The sequence below is a fragment of the Arachis ipaensis genome, chromosome B10 (genome assembly GCF_000816755.2).
Source record: "Arachis ipaensis cultivar K30076 chromosome B10, Araip1.1, whole genome shotgun sequence".
NCBI classification, from domain to species: Eukaryota; Viridiplantae; Streptophyta; class Magnoliopsida; order Fabales; family Fabaceae; genus Arachis; species Arachis ipaensis.
This window is the reverse complement of record NC_029794.2, coordinates 57956857-57973968: the sequence shown is the minus strand read 5'-3', so window position 1 is coordinate 57973968 and position 17112 is coordinate 57956857. Positions and strand designations below refer to the sequence as shown.

At 39.4% G+C, this 17112-nt stretch overlaps 2 protein-coding genes across 2 annotated transcripts; one reads left to right on the top strand and one right to left on the bottom strand.

The window, feature by feature from the left end:
- LOC107623537 (ribosome-binding factor PSRP1, chloroplastic) lies at window positions 4618-6824 on the top strand. The gene is made up of 5 exons (XM_016325857.2): window positions 4618-5045; window positions 5147-5293; window positions 5635-5880; window positions 6198-6306; window positions 6442-6824. The coding sequence occupies exons 1-5, from the start codon at window positions 4791-4793 to the stop codon at window positions 6570-6572; spliced, it is 888 nt and encodes a 295-aa protein (XP_016181343.1). The 5' UTR covers window positions 4618-4790; the 3' UTR covers window positions 6573-6824.
- Window positions 6718-9289, bottom strand: LOC107624512. Its single transcript, XM_016327004.2, has 3 exons — window positions 9226-9289; window positions 8415-9151; window positions 6718-8333 (listed from the first exon to the last, which is right to left on the bottom strand). The coding sequence occupies exons 2-3, from the start codon at window positions 9142-9144 to the stop codon at window positions 7609-7611; spliced, it is 1455 nt and encodes a 484-aa protein (XP_016182490.1). The 5' UTR covers window positions 9145-9151; window positions 9226-9289; the 3' UTR covers window positions 6718-7608.

Genomic DNA, 17112 nt, shown 5'->3' with positions numbered 1-17112 from the left:
GCTTTTCATTTCTAGGATGGCTTGGCACTTGTCGGGATTTGCTTCGATCCCTCTTTGGGTAAGCATAAATCCTAGAAATTTTCCGGCCTCCACCGCGAAGGCACATTTTGCGGGATTTAGCCTCATCCCATGCGACCTTATGGTGTTGAAAACTTGCGAAAGGTCTGTTAAGAGGTCGGTTTCTTCCCAGGTTTTCACCAGCATGTCGTCTACGTAGACTTCTATTAAGTCCCCGAGGTGGGGGGCAAACACCTTGGTCATCAGCCTTTGGTATATGGCCCCTGCGTTTTTTAATCCAAAAGGCATGACCACGTAGCAGTAGTTTGCTCTAGGCGTGATGAATGATGTTTTCTCTTGGTCCGGCTTGTACATCGGGATTTGGTTGTATCCCGAGTAAGCATCCATGAACGACAAGTATTGATATCCCGAGCTAGAGTCTACTAGAGCATCAATGTTGGGGAGTGGATAAGGGTCTTTAGGACATGCCTTATTCAGGTCGGTGTAGTCAACGCAAATCCTTCACTTGCCGTTTTGTTTCTTGACTAGCACTACATTCACTAGCCATGTTGGATATTTAACTTCTCTGATGAAGCCGGCTTCTAGGAGTGCTTTTAACTACTCCTCCACTACTTGGGCTCGTTCCAGACCGAGCTTATGTCTTCGCTGCTGCACAGGTCATGCCCCCGGGTACACCGAGAGTTTGTGAGACATGAGCTCGGGGTCTATCCCTGGCATGTCGGAAGCTTTCCAGGCGAAGAGGTCGGAATTGTCTCTTAAGAGCTTGGTCAACCTTTGCTTTAAGACTCCCTCTAGGTTGGCCCCTATGTTGGTATTTTTTTCTTCCTCTATGCCGACCTGTATTTCCTCAGTTTTTCCTCCTAGCTGTGGTTGCAGCTCTTCTTTGGCTCTTGCGCCACCGAGCTCTATGGTGTGGACTTCTTTGCCTTTTCCCCTCAAGTCCAAGCTTTCATTGTAGCATTTTCTTGCCAATTTCTGATCTCCCCGTACCGTTGCTATCCCCGCAGGTGTCGGAAATTTCATGCAAAGATACCACTGCTCCGAGTCGATTTAGGGTAGCTTTGCCAATCAAGGCATTGTATGCTAACCCCACGTCGATGACTATAAAGTCTATGCTCAGAGTTTTGGATTTTTTCCCCTTTCCGAAGGTCGTGTGGAGGGGCAGAAATCCTAGTGGTTTTATTGGCGTGTCACCTAATTCGTATAAGGTATCGGGGTAGGCTCTTAACTCCTTTTCATCCAACCCTAGTTTGTCAAACGCGGGCTTGAAAAGGATATCTGCTGAACTCCCTTGGTCCACTAGAGTTCTGTGGGGATGGGCATTGGCTAGGATCATGGTTATTACCACTGGATCATCATGTTCATGGATTATTCCTTGCCCATCTTCCTTTGTAAATGAGATAGTAGGAAGATCGGGAGCTTCACTCCCGACCTGATAAACTCGCTTGAGGTGTCTCTTGCGAGAGGACTTGGTGAGTCCTCCTCCCGCAAATCTTCCCGATATCATATGTATGTGTCTCTCGGGGGTTTGAGGTGGAGGGTCTTTTCTGTCCCCATCCTCTCGCTTTCTCTTTCCATGATTGTCCGACCGTTCCATGAGATATCTATCAAGCCGACCTTCTCTGGCCAGCTTTTCTATCACATTTTTGAGGTCGTAGCAATCATTTGTTGAATGACCATAGATCTTATGGTACTCACAGTATTCGCTGCGACTTCCTCCCTTTTTATTTTTAATGGGCCTGGGAGGTGGCAGTCTTTCAGTGTTGCATATTTCTCTGTATACGTCCACTATGGAAACCTTTAGAGGAGTATAAGAGTGATATTTCTTTGGTCTATCGAGACCGACCTCTTCTTTTTTCTTGGGCTCCCTCTCCCTCTCTTTTATTGGGGGAGGGTGCCCAGGTCGCCAACTCGACTCTCGTAATCTGGCGTTCTCCTCCATATTGATGTACTTTTCAGCTCTCTCTTGTACATCGCTTAAGGAGGTGGGGTGCCTTTTTGATATGGACTGCGAGAAGGGGCCTTCTCTAAGCCCATTTACTAACCCTATAATGACTGCCTCAGTGGGCAGGTCTTGAATCTCCAGGCATGCTTTGTTGAACCTTTCCATGTAGTCCCGTAGAGGTTCTCCGACTTCTTGCTTTATTCCCAGGAGGCTCGGGGAATGCTTTACTTTATCCTTCTGGATGGAGAACCTCATCAAGAACTTTCTCGAGAGGTCCTCAAAGCTGGTAACCGACCTTGGAGGGAGGCTGTCAAACCACTTCATCGCCGCTTTCGATAGGGTGGTCGGGAAAGCTTTGCAGCGAGTTGCATCAGAAGCATCAGCCAGATACATCCGACTTTTGAAATTGCTTAAATGATGCTTCGGATCCGTGGTTCCGTCATAGAGGTTCATGTCAGGACTTTTAAAGTTTCTTGGAACTTTTTCCCTCATTATGTCCTCAGAGAATGGATCCTCTCCCCCCAGGGGCGATTCCTCTCGGTCGTTACGGGAGTTCCGACTTCTAAGGGAAGATTCTAGCCTAAAGAGTTTTTCCTCTAACTCTTTTCGTCGCTCTATTTCTTCTCTGAGATTTCGGTCCGTCTCTCGTTGTCGCTCTAACTCCTGTTCCAGTTGTTCCAGACGACCTTGGTGGCCATGGACCAACCCCATTAGCTCGGCGGCATGGGGTGGTCCTTCTTTCCCTGATTCGCGTCCCTCTGAGGAGTTTACCTTCGGGTTTTTCAACCCGGAGGTGCCTTCTCTTTGTTGGTCGTTGGTTCCCTGATGAAGAGTTAGGTCCGCGTCGTTGTTTCCGGTGTCTAGGTTTTCTTGTTCGGAATCAGACGCTGTATGACCATCTTCGGGTGAATTGTCCGCCATCACTGGTTGATCTCTCGGGTCCCCGGCAACGGCGCCAATGTTACGATGGGTGACCAGAGATTACTGGGCTGGACTTGCTGGGTTGGCCCAATCGCCAAAAAGGGAAAGCCTTCGAAGAGAATCACGTCCTCGGGCCTCCGTCCGACTTGTGAGTATGAATGAGCGGGGGGTGGTACCTGCAAAGACACTCCGATGCCTAAGTTAGCAAGGGAATAAGCAGGTCTAGAGAGTATTGGGCTTAGTGATACCTGAGGGATGTCAGGGTATTTATAGTGGTGAACCCATAACCACCGTTGGAGTAGTTCCACCATTTAAGGAGGAATAACCATCCCTTTTATCTTAGGGAAGTTGGGATATGGCTCCTGGAAATGGGTAGAGAGATTTTAGGGGCAGTTACTCATTTGAATAAGTGTTTATCTGCCAGCTAATCTTCGTTCCCGACTTCTTTAGAGCAGGTCGTGGCAAGCACCGACTTAGTAGGTTAGAGGTCGGCGTAAGGTGAGGTTCAATCCTTTAGATTGGGCCTTTCGTTTGGTCCTGGGCCGTAGCGTTGGGTCAAGGTATGAATAATATGTTAAGGTAAAAAGAACCTTATTATACTTTTAAAAAATAGTTTTAATTAAAAGATTTAGCTATTTTGTATTTTAAAAATATTTTTTTAAAATATAATATATTTTTTAAAATTTTAAATATATTTAATACATTAAAAATAAAAAATATCTTTTTAGTAATTTTTAGTAACAGTTTTTATAAAATTATATTAAAACTTTTATTTTTGATGATATCATTCCATACATAATCACACATTACTTTTTTATATATTTTTTAAAAAATATATATTAACAAAATCCTTACTTAAATCATAAAAAGTTTATTACGGATGTAACACTTATAAATATTCTAAACTAGTAGAGACCAAAAGTAGTAAACCAATACAATAGTAAGTTGCATAATTAAAGTTAAGGTTTTTAGTAGTTTAAAAAAATTAAAAAAATAAAAATAATTTTATATTTAGATATTTTATATAAAAATATTTTTTATTTAATAATTATATTTGAATACGATAAATATATTATTTAAAAATAAATAATTCTTTAAAAAAAATAAATTATAAATTAAAAAAAATTAATACTTTTATTTTTATTACTAAAATTTTGTTAAATACACTAAAAAAATCTTTTTGATAAATTTTTTTTAACAATTTAATGATATCAAAAAAATAGTTGAGAGCAACGCATCAAAGTAACAGGTTGGGGCGAATTCATTCATCGATTCAACAATCTCGCGCTAAATAATTTTAACAGCCACTGAGTCGCAAATCTAATGTAATGCAATAAGCATAAGCAAAAGATTGACTAGACTAACCCAAGTTGATACAGATAGATAAAAATTTGTGTCTCTTAATTATTTCTTTTGGGTTTGATACTCATTAAAAAATAAAAATAAAATTTGCTTACTTAAAAAGTCGTCTACTTTATGTGTCTCTGCACTACTCGAAAAATTAGTTATTAAATTTCCAGTAGGATGGATACCATGGTGCAAACCAAAAGATTGACGAGCATTTACTACATTACTACTCTACAACTGGCTGGTTCCTCCAGCATTAATTATAACGTAAAAGAGAGCGCAAGTGGACAAAATAGCGTCTAGATTTTGTGCCTAGTTATGGATAAAATCAAGTAAAGAGTGGCCACGTCCGACACCAAGACAACACTGAATATTCATCGTCATCCAATACGGTAAGGAAACGACACCGTTTCAATATCCAATACTGTTTGCTGTCACTCTCACTCTCTTCGGAGTCTCATCCTCTTCGTCCGTGCCTCTGGCTCACTCTACTACCCAAAGCTAAAATCTATTGTCCCAATTCGTTTTCCCAATTATTCACTTCAATTCAATTCCAGCTATGGCCGCCCCGCCTTTATACTTCCACGCTACCCTGTGTGCTTCCCCGTCCCCTTCTTCTGGCCGTTCTTCTACCCTCTCTCTACTTTCCAGACCTCACTTCAACAGTTCCTCAACAAAGCTCAAAACTTTCTTCCCTCTCAAGCATGCTGCAAATGCCACCTCTACCACCCGCGGCGGTTCCCTCTCCGTTCGCATGACTTGGGATGGACCACTATCTTCCGTCAAATTGATCATCCAGGGCAAAAATCTAGAGGTATATCTATGCTGAGTTCCTAGGTGTACTTAATAAAATAAAATGAAAAAAAAAAAGAAGAAAAAATGAATTGTCTATGAACTGTTTGTTGTTTTGCTCAGCTCACTGATGCGGTGAAGCAGCACGTGGAGGAGAAGTTGGGGAAGGCCGTTCAGAAGCACAGTCACTTAGTTAGGGAAGTTGATGTTAGGCTATCCATTCGAGGAGGAGGAGAATTTGGGAGAGGACCCAGGACTCGTAGATGTGAGGTAACATCACCCAATAATTTCATTCTTTGTAATATTGGATGTGAATTATTTAAAATATAATTATGATTTACAACAAAACCACATGTCTGAAGCCACTTAATAGGGCAAGGCTTGCTTTGGTAATATGGATTTGCAACATTATGCATAGTGTAGTGGTAGAAATAGAATATTTTAACTTTGGAATCATCACATGTTGTGGTGATGATGTGCTGGGTACACAATAAGTAAAAGAAAAATAAAAAATCAGTCACTTGAAGATCTCTCTTGTGCATATAAGCATGTGTTTTCAGTTCAATTCATTGATTCATGTTTCCATTATTCTTTGGTTTCCAATCGATTAGGTGACTATTTTTACAAAGAGGCACGGAGTGGTGAGGGCTGAGGAAGATGCAGAAAGTACATATGGAAGTATAGATTTGGTGTCCTCAATCATCCAACGGAAGCTGAGGAAGATAAAGGAAAAGGAGTCGGACCATGGTCGGCACATGAAGGGCTTCAACAGGTTGAAGGTTAGAGAGCCTGTGGAGCCGGTACCACTGGATGAAGAAGAGATATCTGCAAAAGAGGAGGAAGAAACAATTGATGAGGTTGGTAGTTGATATTTGACACAACCTTCAAATATTGCATTTTGGATTTGGTTTTTGCATGCATATTTACATGAGTTCATGAATTCCAAAAAAAAGTTTGCGATCTTGTTCAAAACACAGGAGGAAAAACCTAATATTAGGCCATTGTATATTATATATTATAGGATTACAAATGAGAATTGTTTTGGAAGTGGAAATAGATTTGATAGATGTTCTATTATGACTTATGAGTAATTCAAACCTTTCAAGCATATTGAAATACTCCTAGTTTTTCTGTTGGTAGATAGCTTTGCTCATGTTGTGAATTTGACTTGTAGGTTGTCCGCACAAAATACTTTGACATGCCTCCGTTGACTGTGGCAGAAGCAATTGAACAACTCGAAAATGTTGATCATGACTTCTATGCTTTCCGAAATGAAGAAACTGGTGAGCAATTAGTGTCTAGCTCTGTGTTTTTGTGTGGCTTTGTTTCTTACTTTGCCATGTTTTTGTTGGTTTTTCTCCTATTTTCAATACATTTTTTTATCATGGTAACTAACTTTATTCCCTATGCTGCTTCAGGGGAGATTAATATTGTATACAAAAGAAAGGAAGGAGGTTATGGACTCATTATTCCCAAAGGAGATGGCGAAGCACAGAAATTGGAGCCTTTAGTGATTGAACAAGCTAGAGAACACTCCCTGAAAGAATGAAAGGAATTCAAAAAGAAACTCTGTATGTAAGAAGGCAAGAGCTTGTACATGATTAGCGGATACTAATGATAGCTTCTGCGTGGCCGAAGTGCACAGGGAACTTCATTGATGGCTTTGGTGTTAAAAGTAAAACAAACTTTTCGAATTTGATGTACACTTGGTGACTAGCGATTTTAAAATGGAAGAGATGAACCACAGTTTTGACTGCACATAATGTCCAGATTCCAGAATAAAAACCATTTCCTCCGATAATGCCACCTTTTTCTGTCATCATCCGTTTTGTGTTGGTCCATGTTTGTTTCTATTTTACTCAACATAGAGTGTTCATGATGTTTTTGCTTCATTCAATAAGATCGTGACGATAGTTTATAAGGTAAAAAGTTGGCTAGAATCCAAGTGATAGGGACAGAAATACAGAATCAAACAAAAACTTTGCTAGTTAATCAAGCAAGCAGTGTGCTGATTTCATTCGCGTAACCGGAGCTAGTGGGATGGCATGAATAAGTGAGCATTAGATAGACCCATAATAAAAAAGAAACCGAATAATTGAGCACGCCGACAAGAAAAACCAGAGTTCTTGATGCATTTCTTTGAAAAGTACTACATAGTGACTTGTTGCATTTCTTGACAGTAGTTGAAATACATGGATGCAGTAGCATTGTTGAAAAAAAAATGATCGACAAATGTGGATTGACACTTGACAAAGTTGAGCAATTCTTCACTAGTTCAAATAAGAGGGTGTGATGGAATATTACAATTAAAGCCAACTTGAGCACCAAGAGCAGGAATCACAAAATCGTAATCATCACAAGAGTATATGCAGAGTGAGATAATATACATATATATTGCAATTCTTGAAACATAAAGCTAGCTTGATGAACTGCAAAACAACCGTCGAAACTAAAACTTGTAAAATCCTAATACATATGGAGATTAAAAGTAAAGAAATGCTTACTAATATACTAAACTTGATGAACAAAAAACACCGAGAGATTAGTCAAGTACTAGAGAAGTAACATAAAGTGCTGGTTGAGTCTTACAGAACAGAAGAAACAGCAAAAACACCATCTTGCCTTCTTGATTTCATATCCACCAGCTTATCTCCCTCAACAACCTTGAAAGGATCCAACATAATAGAATCCATATTCAGCTTTGGGAATCCCAATTGGACCTGATCAACAGCATTTTGAAATGACACTCTCACAGATTTCTTCCATTCCCTCATAAGACACAATTCAGTATACTCAGACTCCTTCTTTACCCTCTCAAGCTCCCCCAAACACTTAGCAACCTCCCTCTCCGCCTTCTCCAGCTTAGTCACCACCCTGCATAGTTGCCTCTCCTTCTTTTCCAGCTCCTCTACCAAGAACTCAGTAGCAGCCGCTATTCTCAGTGCATTCGCCTTCACGAAACGTCCAACTTCCGCGTGGCCGGTATGGTGGAGCTTGTCCTGGTCAGGGCTAGATAACAAGTGATGCCGAATGTGATGGTCGAAATCAAAGCGGCTATCCCACAGGGAGAGGACCCTTCCTTCTCCTTCAAAATCTTGCAGATGCTGCATATCAATATCTGCAACAATGTTCTGTTCGTGAAACAAAGGAGGAGGAGTAAGAGGAGCAGCACTGTTCTCCACAGAAACCTTTTGCTTCTTCTTCATCTTCTCCGCTGCTCTTTCTCTTGTGAGTACTTCCTCCTTCCTCTTCGGTTTCTTCTTCACTTCCTCAGCTTCTTCCTCTTCCTCTTCCGACTCTGACTCCTCAGCTAGACAATCAGATCAACGGAATAATATGAACAAGAAAGTAAATACAAATATTGAAAATAAGATTATGAAAATGCAGTTACCATTAATGAGAGAGGAACAAGAGAATGGAGCTTTCAGCTTCTGGAACTTTGTGACCAAAGCTTTCTCAGAATCAGAGAGGCTCCAAAACACAGGCGAATCTGGAAACTTCACGAACTCAGACCAAAAAAGAGGAAACTTTGGGTTCTTGTTCTGATCCATGAAGAAAGGAACAGAGCTACCACCATCACTCCCCTTGACTTTGAAGAAATTGTTTTTGAAGCGGAAGCACCTCAAATCCAAAGATAGAAGCTTATGTGAACCTGGACGAGCATGAATATGAAGCCATGCACCTTTCTTCTTCTCCACCAACTGAAAGAAGTAGAAGAAAGTGGGAACAGTAGGGGTGAGTTTGTGAAACTGGCATAGGAGTTCGAAGCACCGAACGAAGACCCAACCGTGAGGGTGAAGCTGTGTAGGAGCTGCGTCAATCTTGTTGAGGATACTCATATGGAAATCGGAGAAAGGAAGAGGTAGCATCAAATCAGTGAAAAGCGCCTTGTACACGAAGAAGAACCGTTCTTGTTCTTCTTCACCTGAACCGTAACAAACACGGTCAAGGTCGGTGCAGTGTCCGAATGATACACTTGCATGATTTGGTTGGAGGAGTTTGGTGGGGGTGAGATTGGCGATGTTGATGTCTGACTTGGTATTCAAAACTTCAGGGTCAACCCAGTTCCAGGTGCTACCGCTACCACCACCGTTGGAACATTTCTGGTTGGTTTTCGTCATCCTGAAACTGAAAAGTGAGAAGAGAAATTAACAGCATTACCATGCAGCCATGGACACTAATGAAGTGATACTGAGACATACCTGATAATAAAACTGAGAAGACAAAGTTGCAGAATGTAGTTCAAGCGTCCAACCAAGAGTAGTGATAAATGAGACATTAATTAATTTAATTAGGGCAATTTACTTAATTAAATTGTTTCACTTTTAATATTACGCAAATACATTGTTTCCAAATCCAATACGCAAATACATTGTTTCACGTATCTATATAAACCGCTACTAGCAGTAGCGGTTTACAGGTGTACAGAAACAGTTACAATCAGCCGCGGTTTACGTGCAAAACAGCTCATTCATGAACCGCTGGTACCTGCCGCGGTTTACGTGTATTATGCGTTGGTCATAAACCGTTGTTATGCGTTGGTCATAAACCGCTGTTGCCAGCAGCGGTTTACGTGTGTTGGTGTGCGTGCGTAAATCGCTAGAGCCTATAGCGGTTTACGTGTAGTTGGCTGCCTATATAAACCGTGGTGGTAGCCGTGGATTATTCATTTGGAGGGGTTGTGAGGTTTTTTAGAGAGAGAAAATTCTAGAGAGAGGTCAGAGCAAATTGAGAGTGGGTCCGAGGTATCTCAGCGGCGACTTTCGGCGAGTTATCATGGCAGACAGGAGCTTGTACCGACTGAACGGTATTGCGCATATTGCCGGTTCTATTGGTGACGAGGTTAGTTAATTATTTTTTTTAGGCTTAGCATTTGTTAGTTAGAAAAATGGTATGTAAGGTAGATGAACTAGAATTTATAAATTATTCCCTCTAGTTTGAAATTAGGCTTCGCATGCTAGGATGTTAGTTTAATCGGTTTGGGTTAGTGTTTTGAATTTTTCTTGTTAAGTTATAAATATGACTAGTTAGTTGAATTTCAAATCCCTTCAATGAATGTTATTCTACATCTTGTTGGTTTAGTTTAGGGAAAGGGACAGTTGACGTTCGTGATTTATTTTAGTTCGGTTAGTATATTTGTATGATATGAAGTTTTTTATTTTAAAGCTTTATAATATTTTTATAATTCTGGCTGTTATTTATTGAAGTATGTGTTTTGTTATTTTTACTATCGTAATTAGTTTCTATAATTTGAAGCTTACATGTTTTTCGACGGCTTAGTTATATAGGGTTCATAGATTAATTTATTTACCGGTTCATCATTTGTTGATGATTTAAGATAATTTGTTATTGTTAGATAGGGAAATTTTTTTATGGATAGGAGAATTTAATTGGACCATGTATTTCTTTCATGTTCCGTGCATCCCACTAGGTGTATATACAGTGTGAGACGGCAACAGAATATGCCCATGCATGAAAGGATCATCCCGTATTTAGAGAGGGCTGGATTGTACCATTTGGCCAGGCTAAACAACCAATGGTTCTGGTTGGATGAGCCATTGGTTAGTGCGTTCGTTGAGAGGTGGCGTCCTGAGACGCACACGTTCCATATGCCTAGTGGATGAAAGTAGACTCTATCTTCATCATCTTGGTCACCCGCTCTAACCGGGGAGGTCTTCAGCAGAGCAACGGAACCGTCCGTGGTGGATGTGACCCCAAGGATCCATCTAGGCAGATCCGCATATGACTTCTCCCAATCGCCATATATCTGCGCTACTGCCTTCTGCTTCGCCAACCACACCTTCCGATAACTAGGCCTAAATCCATATGTCGCCTCTGTTGCCTCTTGCAACACCTTAATCGACACGAACGCATCAACTTTAACCAATGGAAAGATTCTCGCACAGATGACATGATAATCAAGCTGCTTGTGGTCGCTCGACATCGATGTGGCCATACACGTGTGTGATCCATTGTACCTCCTAACTTCCCATGTGCTCTTCCTTTTCCGCATGACTATCCGAATCAACCACGTGCACCCGTTACCAAACTCCTTGCATCTCCCTTGGTATTTCAGATTGTCTGACTCCATAACCTTGTACTCAACTCCACGCTGAATACTGTAATCTTTTACGCTCAGCACGGCATCCTCCTTACTCTGGAATGATTGGCCAATCTGAAATTCAGTCATAGGTGTCCCATCATGCATCCCCTGCCCATCGAATGTTGCATCTACATTCTGGTGTTGGCCGATGGCTTCCAAGTTCAAAGAAGACAGGTGGGGAGGGTACTCTTGTGTTCTAGAACCGGAACCTCCATAGGTTGGACGTGTACCTCTTGGAATATCATCATCACTGTCCCCACCAATATCGACCGGCTCTTCACCCGAATCATCGTCACACAGCGCATTCTCAACTCGATCCGGTCCGGCATCAAATTCAAAATCAGGCACAACAGGAGCCACATATGCATGAACAGCCCCAGCATGTTTGGGCTCAGGAATCGGAACTGCCGCTGCTACCACAGGCATCGATGTCGAGGCACCACCGATTGCGGTCGACTGAGGATTCGGTGCCGATGCCCCAGAGCTATCCACACCATCTTCCAACTTCGCAAGCAGCTCAGGTATCCTCACCTCCGGAAAACTACGCTTGCAGTGAAACAAGACCTGCAGGTCTTCATCCGACCCTATCACGAAGGTCTCATATCTCACACCAGTTGAAATAACGGCTATGGGAATCTTGTAAAATAACTTTTTTACCCACTTCGTCCCACAGGTACCAAGCTTCCGTAATATGCTTAGCTTAATCTCTGCCAATGTACTCGATGATCGGATAAAATACTAAGCGGTTCTCTATCTGTGAATTTACACCATGCCTTTTGTTCTTTTGAATTTTTCCAGAGCAGTGAACCAGAGCCACAAAACTATCCTCCCCCTCCATTTGTGAATAACACTCTACCTCTCCGCATTTGTCCCCTCCATGGTTTATATAGGCACTCCCATTCAGCATGCTTAACGTAAACCGCTATAGACTCTAGCGGTTTACTATCACACACGCACGCACGTAAACTGCAGCTGGCAGCAGCAGTTTATGACTAAGCCGTTTTGCACGTAAACTGCGGCTGGTTCTAGCGGTTTCTGTACACCTGTAAACCGCTACTGCCAGTAGCGGTTTATATAGATTAGTGAAACAATGCAATTGCGTATTGAATTTGGAAACAATGTATTTACATAATATTGATGTTCAAACAATTTAATTAAGTAAATTGCCAATTTAATTAAAATAAAATTGGGGTAAAATCAGCCACAATCAATTTTAATCACTAATTTTAATATATAAATAATATTTTTAAAATAAAATATTTTTTTAATAAAATATTTAAATGACACTTTTCATTACTTTATTTTTAAGATTGATTTTTTTAAATACGAATATAATGTGTGTGTTATGCATTGCCATAGATAGGATGGGTATTTTTCTCTGATGGAGATTAAATTTTTTTTTTTAATTTGGCACTAACAAATCATGCCCTCAAGGATATGAAAATTTAAATGTAAATTTGAGAGTCTGAATTTTTAATGTGCAATTTTAAATTTTAGAATACACAAATTAAATGGTCAAATTTGTATTGGCATAATTTTTTTATTTTACTGTAAAATAAATTAGAGAGTCTAATTAGTATATTTAAAAAAATTTTGAAAACAAAATAATAAATTTAAAGATTAGATTTGTATAAAAAAATAAATTTAAAGATTAAATTTATATATTTAAAAATTTAAAATAAAAAAAAACAAATTTAATCCTCATATTTGTAGATTTCATATCATAATAAAACACACCAAATTTTAACAATGTTGAAAAAGACTAATGAAAAGCCAATATCAAAATTAAAAAGTGTATTTTTAAAAACAAAAATATTATGTATATATTAGAGAGGTAAATGTTAAATCATTACTCAAAAAATTCTGACGCTGACAAAATGAAATTTGGATCCTCTAAATTTTGAATTTTTACTTTAGAAGGTAAAGTGTGATCTCTCACTCTTGAATGATTTTTCTCTCATATTTTCTCTTGGTCTCACTTATAAAATAAATGGTGAGAGATCACACTTTTTTCTCTAAAATAAAATTCAAAATTTAAAGGATTCAAATCTGACAAAATGGTACTTGACTTTTGTTATTGAAGCAGGCCAGAATAGGGATAGCAACGGGACCCCATGGGAGCGGGCACATGCCCCTCTTCCCTGCCCCCGCCACCCATAATCCATCCCCGTCCCCGCTTCGTCCCCGCGACGGGTAACGGGGACCCCGTATCCGCTGGGGATCGGGGTCTCCGCGGATATCCACAGATTTTTAAAAAAATTCAAAAATATTTTAAAAAATAGCAAAATTAAAAAATAAAAGATACATAGTCTAAACCCAAACTTCGTATTATAATCTAATTTCCCAATTTTCCAGTAAGAATTCAAACCCCAAACCCTAAATTCAATTTCACAGTAATAAAATCAATCTCTAAATCTAAATTTACCAATTAACAGAATTCAAACCCTAATCCTAAATCCAATTTAACATTAATAGAATTCAAACTATAGCAATTTCATCAATTAAAAATCAAAATATACATTAAAACGGCAAAGCAGAGGCAGACCAGAGGCGAAGCTTCGAGCAGGAAGCAGTGAGCGAGGCAGTGAGAGGAGGAAGGTGAGCAGCAGTGGCTCTCCTCTGACGGCGATGAAGGACGATCTCCTCTGGACGGGGACGAAGGCGGATCTTGCTCCTATGACGGTGATGACAAAGACAACTCTCCTCTGGACGATGACGGAAACTGCGACGGTTCTCCTCAGGCGCGCAGCGTGAAGACGGCTCTCCTCTCCTCTACACGCAGAGGCATGGTTGGTGATGACAGATCTGAAGAAGATGATGATGACAGAGGCATGGCTGGAGCATTTTCGTCTTTGCGGAGTAGAGGGGACATGGGTGCAGGCAGCGCCAACATTGTGAGAACCAAGCACGAAGCGACACCGGTATGGGAGGAAGGAAGAGGAAGAGGGTGAGACCTGAGAGAGTAAGAGTGATTTGATGAGAGAGTGAAGGAGTAAGGCAGAGGCGTGAATTAGATTTTTAGGTTTCCATCATATATATATATAAGGATATTTATGTAATTTCATCTATACGGATATTATACGAGTATCACGGGGCGGGTACCTCTCTCCCCGCCCCTGCCCTGTTTATTAAACGGATACCCGTCCCCCGTCCCCGCGGGGAGAAATTGACCCCCAAATCTGTCTCCGGCGGGTAATTCCCCGCAAATATCCTCCCCACCAGGGAAAATTGCCATCCCTAGGCCAGAATATAAATCGGTATCGCTTTTCCAACTGCCTTAATTAGAACATGTCTTTCAGTTGAAGAAAGGAGCTTTCCTTTTCAACCTTCCACCCGTTTCTGAACTTTATCTTTGACGGAACCAAAAGTAGCTTTCTTCGATTTCTAAACAATAAATGATCATTCCAGGTATTTATCTTGGACACCTACATGATTGATGTTCAAGTTCCCTGCCAACTCTAGTCTAACATCGTGAGGGGTGTTGTTGTTGAAAAACATAGTAGATTTATTAAGATTGACCTACTGACCACTAAAGCTTTCATACCAGTCCAATAGGTTAAGAATGTTGGCACAACTATCATCGGAAGCTTTGTAAAAAAAGAAAAATTGAGCCATCTGCAAAGGGTAGGTGAGTGATCATAGGACATCTCCTATTAATTGAATACCTTGGATCCATCTATTTTGCTTTGCTTTGTGTAACAAGAAGGAGAGGGCTTCTGACAAAAGAGGAAAAGATAAGGATAGAGAGGATCACCTTGACGGATGCCTCTTGATGCTTGAAAACTATATGGTTAACCTTCCACAACTACAGAATAAGAAACAGTGGTAACTAGTTCGTGCATCTAACCCACCAACCTTGAATCAAACCTAATCTTCTCTAACATAAACCACAAAAAATTTCACTTCACCCATTATAAGTTTTGCTCATATCAAGTTTGAGGGTCATTTTAGTCTCCATGCCTATCCTTTTAATTTTCAAATAGTTCATATTCACGAGCCACTAAAACATTATCTAAAATGAGTCTTTCCTTCAGAAATATGCTTTGATTATGGCTAATGAGTCTGTTTATAACACCTTAAAGTCTATAAACCAATTCTTTCTTTTTACATTTTCTTTATCTTTTTCAAAAAAGAGCTACAACATATTCAACTTTTCTTATATTTTATTATGTGTGACTTGTGAGTTGGTCTGCTATCTAGTCTAAAATTGTGACAAAAAAATATCTTTCAATATTTATTTAATTTTTTTTGTTATGATCATAGTTATCAGATTTGGATCGAATCGGTCGGTTTGACTGAAAATCTGATAAACCGGTAGTCTAGTCGGTTTGTTTTAAGATGCAGATTATTTCTGCAATTAACCCAGTCAACAGTGGTCAAATCCGTAGAAAATTGGACGGTTCAATGCGAACCGATGTAGTTTAGGCGCATGACCCGCGCGTCTCCACGGTGCACCACCTTATGAATTAATTCACAAAAACATAGCACCTGTGACTCGAACCAGGAACCTTGTGCAAAACTTCAGCAGTCTTGTTCTAAACCTACAACCATACACTAGTTCATATGTGTAATGTTAATTTTATTTATATATAACTTTTTTTTAGTTTTTTTAGATTAGACCCATTAAATTAAAGGCTAGAGTATTATTTTAGTCCCAAAATTTAGGTCAAATTTTAATTTGGTCCCTAATATTTCAAATTTCCTATTTTAATCTCAAAGTTTTAAAGATATTTAATATTGTCTTACTCTTAAATTTTACATAAATAATTCATGGAATGAGTGATATGAACGTTACAACTTTATTAATTAAGTTATATCTTCTTATTCTAGTAAAAATTTTTAAACCCTCACAATCAAATGCAACAATCTAAAATCAAAGAAAAAATGTAACACCCAAAAATTTTAACTAGTCAATTATATAATTAAAATGGAGTTAAGAGGGTTTAAAAAGACTCTCTCTAGGTTAAAAATTTAAATTTTATAATTTAGAAATTTACAGATAAAATTTGAGCTCAAAACATTATTTAGAGTGCAAAAATATAATTATTTATGGAAAAATAGGTACTGGCGTTATAATTACTGTACACACTTAGGTCTGTCTGGTACTACATATGAGAGAGATAAAAAAATAAAAATAACTAGAAAAATATCTAGACTACAAATCGTAACATATATCTTTAAAATTTTGGTCTTAGGAAGGGCCAATGGGCAAAACGACAAAAATGCCTCTCACTTAAAGAGTCAAGAAACGTGACTCCATCTAAAATTTATTCATTTTCAACAATATTGACAGAGATCTCGAGAGTGAAGAGAGGAAGAGAAGAACATTATTCACTACCCACTTTAAATCCACTTTTCTCACAAACTGGAGTTTCGATCGATGATTTGTATAAGAACCGGAGTAAACGCTTTAATAAAATAATAATTTAATTGTCCGAAATAGGTTTGAAAATATAGAAATGTTCTTTTTAAAATATAAAGGTGAAATTTGATTTCAATAATTTTTTGAGTGGGAAAATTTTTTATAAAAATGTGTACCGGTGCTTAAGTCGGCAGTACCGGCTCTAGTTTGTCCAGTACCACATATTTTGGAAAATGAGATTTTGAAAAGTAAATTTACTGATTTTGAAAAGACAAAAATAATTTAGAATTAAAAACCAGACGTTAATTTTAAAGGTTTTGGCCCAAAATGGGTCAAACGGATCTAAAACGCTAACGGGTTAGACCGGACCCAAATCAGACCCAAGGCTCAACATATACCTACACATTAAATGATCTTTCAGCTCATTTTCACCACCAAAAAGAGAGAGAGAAACGCGGATTGAGAGAGAACGGAGAAGAAAAGGGGTGGCACTATTCATCGTCACCTTCCGGGAGACATAACATGAGCTGCGGTGCTCCGATTGATGAGCCGTTTGCAGCAACGCGAAGTCTCGTCGAGCTCTTCATTTCTGGATAAACTTTGTTGGTAAGAAATCGAAACTCA